This window comes from Colius striatus, chromosome 21 (assembly GCF_028858725.1).
Source record: "Colius striatus isolate bColStr4 chromosome 21, bColStr4.1.hap1, whole genome shotgun sequence".
Classification (NCBI taxonomy): Eukaryota; Metazoa; Chordata; class Aves; order Coliiformes; family Coliidae; genus Colius; species Colius striatus.
In genome coordinates, this window is record NC_084779.1 from 4260190 (window position 1) to 4274203 (window position 14014).

The 14014-nt window shown below is 49.8% G+C and overlaps 1 protein-coding gene across 1 annotated transcript in view; it reads right to left on the reverse strand.

Moving 5' to 3' along the window:
• Positions 1-318: 318 nt before the first annotated feature.
• The window catches only part of IGSF21 (immunoglobin superfamily member 21), a 41518-nt gene continuing 27822 nt past the window's right edge, over positions 319-14014 (reverse strand). Inside the window, exons 3-10 of the mRNA XM_062013262.1 lie at positions 10596-10717; positions 5558-5676; positions 4946-5061; positions 3444-3891; positions 1794-1879; positions 1244-1436; positions 1113-1151; positions 319-392 (exon numbers count right to left, since the gene is read on the reverse strand). Coding sequence (XP_061869246.1) covers positions 319-392; positions 1113-1151; positions 1244-1436; positions 1794-1879; positions 3444-3891; positions 4946-5061; positions 5558-5676; positions 10596-10717 — 1197 coding nt within the window. The remainder of the gene's footprint in view (positions 393-1112; positions 1152-1243; positions 1437-1793; positions 1880-3443; positions 3892-4945; positions 5062-5557; positions 5677-10595; positions 10718-14014) is intronic.

Here is a 14014-nt window from a genome sequence, read left to right on the forward strand (position 1 = left end):
GATGGTGTAAATGGGATTGTTTTTTCTCTTCCCAGGGAAATCTCATCCTTGCATCACAGACAGCTCCCTGCTTCAAGACCTTGCCAAGCCTTTGAGACCCCCCAAGCCAAGGCACAACATTAAGCATCACCTTCTACCAGGGCAGACTTTTTCTTTTCCTTTTAATTAAATTGTCTGAGGAAGCCAAGACACAGACAGAGAAAGAGACTGAGACTGTAAATAGTATAGAAAAAAAACCCAAGAGAGAGCGAGAGAACCGGTTGCCAGAGCTGCAAATGCCAGTGGAGCCGTATGGAGGAGGAAGAGGCAGGTGAAGCTTCACGTTAGCTCCAGGATCACTGTTAGAGTGAGTGCCAAAATTAGTCTGAAGCCGCAGTGGCTGGTGAGTGAACCTAGGCAGGAGGAGAAAAGGGATTGGGAGTTTAGGGAGCTGAGTGTTACTGCTTAGGTTCAAAGCAGAATTGACTCAACACCTTTATTTGGGGGGTGGAATCCACTTCCTAAAGTTATTATGGAGGTTGTGTGGGACAGGCAGCAAGTCAGGGATGCTGTGGAGAGCATCCACAGGGTCTCTTTTGGTTTGAGGACATCCCTGCTGCCAAGGGCAAGGGGTGATGTGAGGAGAAACAGCCAAGGGCTTGGGGTGAGGCAAGGAGAGATGGCCAAGGGCTTTGGGGAAAGGCAAGGGCAGATGGTCAACGTCTTGGGGTGATGCAAAGAGAGATGATTGAAGTCTTGGGGTGATGCAAGGAGAAATGGCCAAGGGCTTAGGGTGAGGCAAGGGGAGATGATCAAGGTCTTTTGGTGATGAAAAGAGAGATGGTCAAAGTCTTGGGGCAATACAAGGAGAGATGGTCAAGGGCTTGGGGCAAGGCAAGGAGAGATGGCCAAGGTGTCAAGACAAGGCAAGGAGATGGTCAAGGTCTTGGGGTGAGACGAGGGAAGATATCCAAGGGCTTGGGGTGATACAAGGAGAGATGGCCAAGGGCTTGGGGTGATTCAAGGAGAGATGGCCAAGGGCTTGGAGTTAGGCAAGGGGAAATGCTCTCTGCATGGTCCTTCTCTCCCCAGAGGAGTCTCAGCTCAAAAATACCAGCACCACCACCACTCACCATTGGAGTCCTCTGTTCCTCTGGGAATGTTTGGGTTTTCTAATGGGAAAGAAACAGCAGAGACAGTTTTATGAGGGGAAAGCAGGGGCAGATGAGTGGAGGGAGGGGTGGCCCCCATGTTGCTGCCATACCGAACACGATGAGGCGGGTGTGGGTGTCGGTGGAGCCCAGGGGGTTCTGGGCCGTGCAGCGGTACATGGAGCCGTTGAGCTCGGCCGGCACTCGCTCCAGCACCAGCTCTTTGCCATCGTGCTCGGCGCTGCCGTCGAGGAGCCGGCTCCCCACCCGTGTCCAGGTGAAGAGGGGCTCAGGGAAGACTTCATTCTGCAGGGAGATGTTGAAGGGCTGTGAGATGAGTGTGAGGGGGTGAGAAAACCCTCTCTTGTGCCTAGGGCAAGGATGGGCTACAGCAAAAACTGGAATAGGCTGCTCAGGGAGGGTGTGGAGGCTCCTTGCTTGGAGGTGTTCAAAACCCACCTGGACACGTTCCTGTGTGACCTGATCTAGGTGGGAGCTGCTTTGGCAGGGGGTTGGACTGGATGATCTCTAAAGGTCCCTTCCAACCCCCACCAAGCTGTGATTCTATGAAATACCAATGTAGGGACCGTGATGCAACCAAGCCAAGCCCATAAGGTCATGGACACAGCCCCATGGTGATGGGGATGGATGTGGGATGCTGACCTGGAAGCCCTGCACCAAGATCCGTACGGTGTCTCCAACACGGGCTCTCGTTGGGGTCATGGTGATCTTCGGGCCCTTGGGAGCAACTACAAGGGAGGGGAAAGAGAAAAGGTATGAGGTGAGCAAAGGGTTTGTGGTGCCAGTGGGTGCCCTTAGCCTGGGTTAATGGTGGTTTGGTGGCATGGGGTGTGCCAGCTCAGTGAGGCTCAGGGCTGGGTGATTGATGGACAGGCTGATGGACATCCAAATGACTGACAGACAGGCAGGCAAGGACTCCACAGGCAGATGAGCAAGAAGAGAAAAACAGAAAAAAAAGCACTTACAAAGCACAAAAATGAATAAACAGGCAACAAACACTCAAAAACCCACAAAAAATTGACTAAAAAGGAGAAAAAAGCAAAAAAAAAAAGCAAAAAAAGGTACCAAAAAAGTACCAAAGAATTTTCACCAACTAAAATTACCAAAACCCCCCAAAAATTACAACAAATTACATATTTTACAAATTACAAAATACCAAAAGAAATCCCCAAAATATACAAAAATTACCAACATTTGCAAAAAATTTACAAAGGCATTCAAAAAATACAAAAAACCACCCAAAATAACAGAAAATACAAAAAATGTACCAAAAAATCTCCCCCAAATTTAAAAGAAATTACAAAAACACAAAAAAAACCCCAAAATTACAAAAAAGTACAAAAAAAGAGATTTTTTTTTTAAAAAAACACAAAAAACACACAAAAATTGTCAAACTTTGGAAAAACCTTTCAAAAAATACAAAAAGCTACTCAAAATTACAAAAAGATACAGAAGTACAAAAAACCTCCCCAAAATGACAAAGAAATGACAAACAAATGACAAAAAAATGACCAAAAAACCCAAAAAAAGAGAAAAAAAGGATAAAAAAAGAGAAAAAAATGACAAAAAAGACAAAAAATGTCAAAAAAGACAAAAAAAGACACAAAAATGACAAAAAATGACAAAAAATGAAAAAAATGACAAAAAATGAAAAAAGGATAAAAAATGCTAAAAAAGACCAAAAACATGACCAAAAACATATCAAAAAAATGACCAAAGATGACCAAAAATGACAAAAAATTTATTAAAAATGACCAAAAAAGACAAAAAATTGATTAAAAATGACAAAAAAAATGACAAAAAATGACCAAAAAACCTAAAAAAAGAGGAAAAAAAGGATTAAAAAAGAGAAAAAATGACAAAAAAGACAAAAAAAGACAAAAAAATGACAAAAAAGACAATAAAATGACAAAAAAGATGAAAAAAGACACAAAAATGACAAAAAATTACAAAAATGATAAAAAATGGTAAAAAAGACCAAAAACATGACTGAAAACAGATCAAAAAATGACCAAAAATGTAAAAAAATGACCAAAAATGACAAAAAATTGATTAAAAATGACAAAATTGACAAAAAATGACCAAAAATGAGAAAAAATTGATTAAAAATGACAAAAAATGACCAAAAATGACCAAAAAATGAGAAAAAAATGACAAAAAAATCCCCCCAAAATTACCAAAACAAAAGAGAGTAAAAAATACAGCCAAAAAGCCCCAAAAACCCTGCAAGGAAAGGAGGCAAAGCACAAAAGCACCCAGAAACCGCCCCAAAGGCTCCGCAGCGGCGCTTACCGAGCGTCACCTCAGACTGCATGGGCATGGAGAGCGCTGGGTGCTTCACCTCGCAGCTGAACAGGGCCTCGTTGTCGATCTGGGGGTTGAGGGTCCAGGTGAGGGTGGCTCGAGCCTCCACCGTCCCGTCGCTGACGGGCGCGTGCGTGTGACGGAAGTAGTAGATGGGTTCTGCCACGTGCACCCAGCGCGGGAACTCCCGGCTCACCACCGTCTCGGGGATGGTTTCGGTGACGGGGTCTCGCTCAGCTGCAAGTCCCCTTGGAGGGTCTGCAGTGGCTGAGGGTTGGCCACCTCCCACCTCTCCTTCGGCAGCCAGAGATTTGGGCACCTTGGTGTCGTCCAGGTCACGGTGAAGGAGGTTACGAGGTGCCCAGTTGCCGGTGCCGGCCGGCGGCTCCGGCAGTGGAGTGGCCTCGATGGGCTCCCCGTCCCTTTTGAAGTATACCTGTGTGGGGATAAAAGGGACAATGAGCTCAGTTGGGATAGTCATCCCCAGACATCCTCAGCATCTCATGGGAGGGTCTTGGATGGAGAGGTCCTGAGGTCCTCATGGAAGGATGCTGCAGGGCAAGATTTGGGTGGCAGGCAGCTGTTTGCCTTGTTTTGCATCCAAAAGCAGCACATATAGAATCACAGAATCCCAGAGTGCTGGGGGCTGGAAGGGCCCTGCAGAGCTGCTCCAGTCCAACCCCTGCTAAAGCAGGTTCCCCTGGCTCAGGGGGCACAGGAACGTGTCCAGGTGGGGTTGGAAACCTCCTGAGAAGGAGCCTCCACACCCTGCCTGGGCAGCCTGGGCCAGGGCTCCCTCACCTCAGCACCAAAGGAGCTTCTCCTCCTGTTCCAGTGGAACTGTTTGTGTCCAGCTTATGTCCATCACCCCTTGTCCTGGCACTGGGCACCACAGAAAAATGTGTCCCCCATCCTCTGACACCCACCCTTCAGGTACTTATAAGTGTTGAGGATGTCCCCCCCTCAGCCTTCTCTTCCCCAGGCTGAACAGCCCCAGGGCTGCAGCCTTTCCTCCTCACACACATGTTCCAGCCCCTCAGCATCTTGCTGGCCCTGCACTGGCCTCTCTCCAGCAGTTCCCTGTCTCTCTGCAGCTGGGGAGCCCAGAACTGGACATAGGACTCCAGATGAGGCCTCAGCAGGGCAGAGCAGAGGGGCAGCACAACCTCCCTGGCCCTGCTGCCCACACTGTCCTTGCTGCCCCCAGGGTGCCACTGGCCCCTTGCCCACGAGGCCACGTTGCTGCTCATGTTGAGTTTGTTCTCCCCCAGCACTGTCAGGTCTCTCTCCTGGAGCTGCTCTCTAGCAGGTCACCCCCAGCCTGTGCTGCTGCTGGGCTTGTTCCTCCCCAGCTGCAGGACTCTGCACTTGCCCTTGGTGACCCTCAGCATGTTCCTCTCTGCCCAGCTCTCAAGCAAAACATACATGATTTATCTATCCATATTTGTATGTTTTCCTCACACATGAGCACTAAACCCCCAGGGGCTCACCAGTGGGGCAGGTTTGCCACCAGAGACCACACACACCAGGGTGAAGTTCTGTGCCTGGTAGCGGCTGAAGGGTGCTGGTGTGTCGGCAGCAAGCACTGAGATGGATGTTGGAGGAGCTGCCAGGGAGAAGAATCAAGGTATTAGCATGACATCCTCACCACCCACCCATCCCTGTCCCCAACCTCATCGCCACTCCCATCCTTGCCCCTCATCCTTGTCCCCAACTCCATCCTATATTGTCTCCATCCCTGTCCTTATCCTCATCCTCATTCCCATCCTTGCCCCTGTCCTTGTCCCCACTTCATCCTGTCATTATCACCATCCCCACCCTCATCTCCCTTCCCATTCTTGCCCCCATTCTCATCCCCATCTCTTTCTCATCTCCATCCCCATCCCTGTCCTCATCCCCATATCCCCCATCCCATCATCCTCATGTCCATATCTCCATCCCTGTCCCTGTGCTCATCCTCCTCCCTATCTCCACATCCCCATCCCTCTCCTTGTCCTCATCCCCAGGGATGGGAAAACAAGTCCAATTCCTGCTGTTCCCCCATCCTGAGACCCCCACAGCCTTTCCTCTTCCAGTTCCACCCAGCCAGGGGCTGCACTCACCCATCACATTGAGGAATACATTCCCGGAGGCCAGCACCACTTTCTCCCGCGTGGCTCGGTCGTAAATCCCCACATGACATTCATAGGGACCGTTGTCCGAGATACGAACCTCAGGGAGGCTGGAGGGGAGAGACAGGGCTCAGCACTTGCTCTCCCTTCCATCCTGACCCCATTTTCCCAGGGGATGCAGCCCCTGGCACCTGGATATCAAGCCGTCGGCTGGGGTTACTTTTCACCAGCGCCAGGGATCGATAAACTATTAATAACTGCAAAGGCTACAGGAGAGAGCTGTGTAATGTGGTTTAGCAGCTGGAGTTTACCAGCACTGACAGCTCCTCAGGAGGGTAAGTAATTGCATTATTGAAAAGAGAAGCGTGCAGGAGGTAAAGACACCACTGAGAGCCCAACCCTGCGAAGCACGGCCGTTAAACGCCTGCGAAACGCCGATGCTAAAGGCTCAGCGCTGGACGTTACAGCCCCGTTGCAGCAAAGTGTGGTGGATAAAAGCATCAAAAGCCCAGACTCTGAGCAAACCCAGAGCATGTTTCGATCGATATGTTGACCAGAATCTTTAAATAGATATAAAAACAAGTGAGAGAGGAAGAGATATCCAAAAGGATGGCTGCTGTTGGAGGTGGAAACTCTTGGGCCAAGTGCAAAGGAGCCACTTTGCTGAGTGGCAGCATGTCACCTCACCAACCAGCAACAGCATCTTACTTCATTGACCAGCAACATCATCCCACCTTGCTGGCCACTAGCATCATCCCATTTCACTGGCCAACAGCATCCCACCTTGTAGACCAGCATCATCCCATTTTGGTGGCCAGCAGCTGCAGCATCCCACCTCACTGCCTGACAGCATCCTACCTCTCTGCTCAGAAGCATCATCCCACCTTGCTGACCATCATCATGATCCCACCTCGCTAGGCAGCGTTGTCCCACCTTGGTGCCCAGCAGCATCCTACCACAGCAATAAAGATGAGGCCACATGGAGCACATGGAAAACCACTCCCACTTTCAACTCCCCCCACTTTTTCAGACATACTCAGGCATGTGCCTTGCAAGACTTCCCCAACCAGGGGGCAAATTCAATGTGGGTTTGTTGGATCTTTCTAAAAGCCCCTGGCTGCCTTCCCACGCCTCCTCCTCACCACATGAGCCCCCCACCAGCACCAACCAGCATCCCATTAAAGTAAAAGGTTGCCTGGCAGCTCCTTTTAATGTCCACACCACTTTCAACTAAACCTCCACCATCTGTTCCAGCCTCCAACTACCCACACAGAGCAGGAAAGCATCCACATCCTCCATTAGCAGCAGGCATGGTTCCTGTCTCGCCAAGCTGGGGACCCTGTCCATCCCAGCAGCTGCCCCTTGGGTTTACACACAGGTTTAAGTGTAAAATGGCCCTAATTGGGTCAGTTTGATGTTTCTGTGATTGGTAGGGACTAGAGAGAAAGGATCCTCAGCCCTGCAAAGCCAAAACACTGCCTGTCGTGTCCTCTGCGTCCTCTAAGCTGGAAAGGAAGAAGAAGGGATATAGATATTCATAAAGCAGTGCCTCACTTGACGAGGGTGGGTTTTTAATCAGAGGAGGGGAGGGAAGAAAAAAGGAATCCAGGGGTTGGATATCTCCCAGCTTTGCTCTTCACATCTGAGGGGGAGGCGTTCAAAGCCGCTGTGAAAAGAGAGGCAGCCCTGGCAGCCCCTCTGCGCCGCGCAGATAAGAGCCGCGCCGCCCGGGATAACGCTCCGTGGGACGGCACCGACGTGACCGTGTCGTGACAAAGATGAAACAAAAATGCTTTAAACCATTCAAAAAGCTGAAAATACTAGAAGGGGGAAAAAAAAATCCCCAAACCACCAACCACAAACCTGAGTGGGAAAAGCCTGGGAAACGATTGATCCATCACCAAACTCTTCCCAATATCGCGCCGGTCCCACAGAGCTTCGATTAAAGACCAACCCCCCTCAAAAAAAAACCCCCAAAGCATCAAGTCAACAATTCAGAAAACAAGCTGTTTTTCATCCCCTCTGAGAAATAACTTCTTTCTTCCCCAGGCATGATGCTGTTTTCCACTGAAAAAAAAGAAGGCAAGTGCGTGAAAAGACTTTTACGGTGAACATCCCCCGGCTCCACGGACGATTTGCCGGCGCCGCGCTGGCGATTACCGATGCTTTTAAGTGCTTGGTCCTTGGGCGGTGAAATGTTCTGCTTGCAAATTCTATTAGTTCTACAATCCACAGTGAAAGGGAGAAAAACGATGGGTTTGGAGCCAAAAAATTAGAAGCAGCTGCTTTGCCTCGCCGGGACGGTGCGTTGTGCCATCGCCGGGTTGAACGTGGTGCGTCCTTATGTCTTGCTGGAGGGATGCTTGTGATCTCTTGCTCTGTGTGCAAGGTTGGGGGGGTTTGTTCTGCTTGGATTCCCCACCTTTGCTGGGAGAGCGATGGGGAAATGGGAGTGAAAGCGCTGGGCTGATGGCAGGAGAGTGAGGCGGTTGAGTTAGGGAACGTGTAATCCGCTTGTGAAGTTGCCAAAACATCCTCCAAACAATAATTAGTCGTGTTGGAAATTTGTACAACAACCGAGCGAGCGGCTGAGCGGAGCCTGTGCTTGTGGGGGAACAAAACTCAAGGAGTAGAGCAGTCCCTGAGCAACCTCTGATCGTTGCCTCAGCATCCTAAGATCCCCTGACACTCCTGAGCGTCCTCTGAGCAACCCATGAACGTTGTGCTGAGCAACCTCTGATCGTTACCTGAGTATCTCAAGCTTCCCCTGATCCTCCTGAGTACCCTCTGAGCAACCCCTGAATGTTGTGCTGAGCAACCTCTGATTGTTGCCTCAGCATCCTGAGATCCCCTGACACTCCTGAGCATCCTCTGAGCAACCCATGAACGTTGTGCTGAGGAACCTCTGACCATTGCCTGAGCACCCTCTGAGTACCTCAAGCTTCCCCTGATTCTCCTGAGTGCTCTCTGAGCAACTCCTGAACGTGCTGAGCAACCTCTGATCGTTACCTGAGTATCTCAAGCTTCCCCTGATCCTCCTGAGTACCCTCTGAGCAACCCCTGAATGTTGTGCTGAGCAACAACCGATTGTTGGCTGAGCATCCTGAGATCTTCTGACACTCCTGAGCATCCTCTGAGCAACCCCTGAATGTTGTGCTGAGCAACCTCTGATCGTTGCCTCAGCATCCTGAGATCCCCTGACACTCCTGAGCATCCTCTGAGCAACCCTTGAAAGTTGTGCTGAGGAACCTCTGATCTTTGCCTGAGCACCCTCTGAGTACCTCAAGCTTCCCCTGATTCTCCTGAGCGCTCTCTGAGCAACTCCTGAACGTGCTGAGCAACCTCTGATCGTTACCTGAGTATCTCAAGCTTCCCCTGATCCTCCTGAGCACCCTCTGAGCAACCCCTGAATGTTGTGCTGAGCAACAACCGATTGTTGCCTGAGCATCCTGAGATCCCCTGACACTCCTGAGCACCCTCTGAGCAACCCCTGAATGTTGTGCTGAGCAACAACCGATTGTTGCCTGAGCATCCTGAGATCTTCTGACACTCCTGAACACCCTCTGAGCAACCTCTGAACATTGCCTGAGCACCCTCTGAGTACCTCAGGCTTCCCCTGATCCTCCTGAGCACCCTCTGAGCAACCCCTGAATGTTGTGCTGAGCGACAACTGATTGTTGCTTGAGCATCCTGAGATCTCCTGACACTCCTGAGCATCCTTTGAGCAACCCTATAGCATCTCCTGAACATCTTCTGGTTATTACCTGAGCATCCTCTTGAGATTCCCCTGACCCTGCTGAGCATCCTCTGATCACCTTCTGAACATCCCTTCAGTATTAGTGGTTGGACTTGATGAACTTGAAGGTCTTTTCCAACCATAACGATTCTATGAGCATCCCAAACATCTCCTGGCCCTCCTGAGCATCCTCAGAGTATTCCCTTGAGCAAGCCCTGAGCATCCCAAACATCTCCTGGCCCTCCTGAGCATCCTCAGATCATCCCAAACATCTCCTGAGCTTTTCCTGAGCAAGCTCTACTCATCCTCCTGAGTAAACCTTGAGCATCCTCTGAGCATCTCCTAAGCAATCCCAGAGCATCTCCTCTCAAGCCCTACTTTCCTGCTTCGCCTTCACTCTCTATCCACACCTACTCCCATGCAGCCATCTGACACACTCACTCTTGCTCACAACAAAACACAGCTCTGGGTGTAGCAGAAAAAGCAGCCAAAACCAACCTCCCAAATACGAATCCCAAAGCACTAAAAAGAGTTTCCTCTCTTACCCACACACAGGATGAGCCACACTGAGCCCTTTCCACCCCCCACACAGATACTTGCAGGTGCAAAGCCCAATATCACCCTGAGGAAACCAACTACATTTTCCCCACTATAACCAGATTTTCTTATTACCCTACCCCAGGAAAAACAAGCTTTGAAACCCAATGAGCAAATTCCAATTGACAAAGGAAACAGAGGCCAAGGGAGAAAAAAAAGAGAGCAATTCTGAAAAAGAAATACTTCACCTCAGCCTCTTTGCCTTGAATTAAGTCTCCTCCTGATGTCTTTTTTTTTTTCCAGGCTCCAGTTTTGTTTTTATAACAGCAGCAATAAAACAAGGGTGTAATTAGTAATAAAGCTGACACTCCTGCCAGTGATTTCGCACTTGAAGAAAAGCAAAGCCAAGCTTCCACCCTGCCTGGGTTTTAGATATAAATATTATTTAAAAATACCTTTTCCCCCTCCCAAAGTCTTGTTTTTTCTCTGCTTGTTTTTACCCCTGGAAATCTCCAGTAATGTCACTTTTTCCCTAGGGACAAGCAAGATTGTGGGGACAGACCTTGGCTATTTGGTGAGTGCACACTAAAGGGATGGTAATTTCTCTGCAAAGCAATGAACCTCCACCAAGAGGCAAAGAGCAGACAATGAGTGTCACCATAACACCCTCAACTATCCCCCCAAATGAGGAAAAACTAGAACCAGGCATTAAAAAGCAGCCAGAATGCTGAAAGAGATGATCCTGGGGTGACTTACCGTACAGTGGACTGGTAAACCAGATCCTCCCTCTTCCGATAATTCTCCATGTGGGAGAAATTGGTGGAGAACATGGCATCGAAGGTGAAGATCTTCTGCTTGATGGTGCCACCATCAGTGACCTGTATCCCCCCAAAAAACATAAATCCATAGATGAGATGCCTGTGGTCAGTTTTGCAAATGGCACGAGTGGCTTTGCACTTAGAATCAGAGAATGGTGGGGTTGGAAGGGACCTTTAGAGCTCATCCAGTCCAACCCCCTGCAGAAGCAGGTCCCACCTAGATCAGGTCACACAGGAACGTGTCCAGGTTGGTCTTGAAGAGCTCCTGAGAAGGAGCCTCCACACTCTCCCTGGGCATCCTGGGCCAGGGCTCCCTCACCTCACACTGAAAGAGTTTCTCCTTATGTTTAAATGGAACTTGTTGTGTTCCAGCTTCATCCCATCACCCCTTGTCCTGTTGCTAGATACCATTGAAAAAAGTGCTGCCCCAAACTCCTGACACCCACCATTTACATACTTGTAACTATTAATGAGATCCCCCCTCAGTCTCCTCTTCTCTAGACCAAACAGCCCCAGGGCTGCAGCCTTTCCTCCTCACACACATGTTCCAGCCCCTCAGCATCTTGCTGGCCCTGCACTGGCCTCTCTGCAGCAGTTCCCTGTCTCTCTGCAGCTGGGGAGCCCAGCACTGGCCACAGGACTCCAGCTGAGGCCTCAGCAGGGCAGAGCAGAGGGGCAGCACAACCTCCCTGGCCCTGCTGCCCACACTCTCCTTGCTGCCCCCAGGCTGCCACTGGCCCCTTGCCCACGAGCCCACGTTGCTGCTCATGTTGAGTTTGTTCTCCCCCAGCACTGCCAGGTCTCTGTCCTGGATCTGCTCTCCAGCAGGTCACCCCAGCCTGTGCTGCTCATGGGTTTGTTCCTCCCCAGCTGCAGGACTCTGCCCTTGCCCTTGTTGAACCTCATGAGATTCCTCTCTGCCCAACTCTCCAGCTGGTCAAGAGAATTGCTTTTTTAGTCTTTATCACATTTTTAGCTTTAACAGCCTTCTTTGCAGCAGCTTTCTTTGCAGCAGCTTTCCTTGCACCGTTTTCATTAAGCTTTAACACACATTATTTATTGATTATGGACCTGCTGAGATTAACAGCAAAACCCGTGAGTTTCCCTCTGCTTATCGTGTCACTGACTCCCATCTCCAGCAGCTCACTGGGCTTAGAAGTTGTAAGTGGAAAAAGGCTTTTTTTAGGACCTGGGAGGACTCTTTTCTTCCCTGTGTCCCCCCCTCCCCAGTGCCTTTAGATTTATCTCCCCTTCTTGTGAGGAGCAAGGTTTAGTACAAAATTAAGGAGGAAAAAGCAGAGGAAAATAAGGGAGAGGGGAGATGGGCGTTTTGGGGCTAGAAGAGCTCAGATCTATCCAGCTGAAGGTTAGAACAGAGGGGTTTTAAAACCACTCAGCTGCAGAAGAAAGACATTTTTGGGATCAAGCCCCTAAACTCAAACCTCTCAGGGAGGAGGCTGCACTCTCCCCACCCAGCACTTCTCTCCCCACTTGGGCAAAACTCTTTCCCCCCTTCTTTTTTATGGCAAAAAGGAAAGGAGGGGAAGGCTGTCACTTAAAACCACCTCTTCAAATTCATTCTCTGAGGCTCAGGCTTTTATTGCAAAGCAAATCCAAGGGAGAAAGAATGGAGAGAAGAGTTATCGGGGCTGTAAATCGGCCTCGGGAACCAGGGGAAGATTTCAAGGACGTGGCCGGTTTTCCCTGACTTTTATTTACACCCTGGGATGGGTTTGGGGAGAAATCTTGGAGCTGCTCCCAGATTGAGGAGCTTTTTGTGTATCAGCTTGAAGGGTTTTGCTAAGAGATGATTTGAAGGGGGGGATGCAGTGGAGTGGATGCTGCAAGGGAGGATGTGCAGGGAGAAAGGGGGAGGTGATGCTCGTGAAGCAAGGATTTGCAGCTGCAGGAGCTCCCCAGCACATCTGGACAGATGTGGGCAAAGCAGGAAAGCACCAAATGAGATTTGAAGATGGGAAGGGGGGAAAAAATTGCAGCTCAAAGCATCCTTCACACTGCTGTTTACCCCCAGGGACCTCCCCCACATCCCTCTGAGGATGCACAAGAAGGGAAGATGCTGCAGCCCGGTCGCATCCTCAGGGGATTACAGGCAGTTAATAGGCTCCTATGAAAAGGCACATAGAAAACAGCCTCTCTCCAGGGATTAGACCTACTTTCAGCCTTTCATCTGTGCCCTGGGGTCAATTTTTTTTGGAGACAAGCTACATAGACTGTTGCTGGTGACCCCATGGGGGGTGGGAGCAGCCAGACCCAACACTGCTTGCTGGGGGAAAACCAAAAGGATGATAATCCAGCAGCATCCCACAGTGATCGCTCCAACTCTTTGCTCACCACGAGGAAAAGGGGTGTGAAGAGAGAAAAAGGCACTTTTAAAGCCTGAGGCTTCCTGCTGCATTATTTATGAACACCAGTCAAAATCTTATTCCTGACAAAAGCCCACTGATTGCCACTGCACTGGGAGACATTAACCTCCTGCCCCTGCTCTCTGTCACAGAGGCAGCCCCCTCCTGCCTCTCTCCTCGATGGTGACCTAGAGGTTTGCTGGCCCCAAAAAGACATTGGCCCCATTAATATTGCTGGAGCTTCTCACAGAGGTGCTTGGTCAGTTAGATGAGCTTGGGGGTGTGATGGATGGGGGGACCGAGGGGATGACAGGGAGGGATTTTAGAGGACAAAGTATGTTGTAAGGGGATAGGAGACTGTAGCACCTTGGGGCATGGAATTGCTGGGCTCTGGCCAGACTTCTTCAACCACTCTCTGGGAGAAACACATCACACTGGAAAGCCCCTTTTTAAGCTATTTTTTTTGCCTCCCTCTCCAACTTGCTCAAGCATCTTCATTCAGCTCAGCTGGCTGAAATCCCTCCTCTTACCCCAGGCTTGCTGCACTACTTGGTCCTACCTTACTCAGAGCCACCCAAAATGCTGCCAGAGGCAACTTTACCTTCCAAAACTACAGAGCAGTTGATTTATTTGCCCAAACCTGGATAATCTAATCCCAGAATGAACATCCTAACCCACCTCCACCCCTTAAAATGACAGCTACCCATGCTGGTACCCCTCCTGCCTGCCATTGCTAAACCTCATTCACCATCAAATTAGTATTACAAGGGGTTCAGGCAATTTTGGTGAGGTGCAGCTTGGGCTCCCCACTGCCTCCCTGGAGCCAAAGCAATACCCTCACCCAGCAGTAATAGAGAGCTCAATAAACTGTGCTGGTGCTTGTGACCTTCTCTCCCTGCCTGAGCATGAGGAATTAAAAGAGTTCCCCATCCTGATGGTTAAATAATCATCTCCGAGGTGCAAACACGGCTCAGACGGCTTCTAGATGGATGGC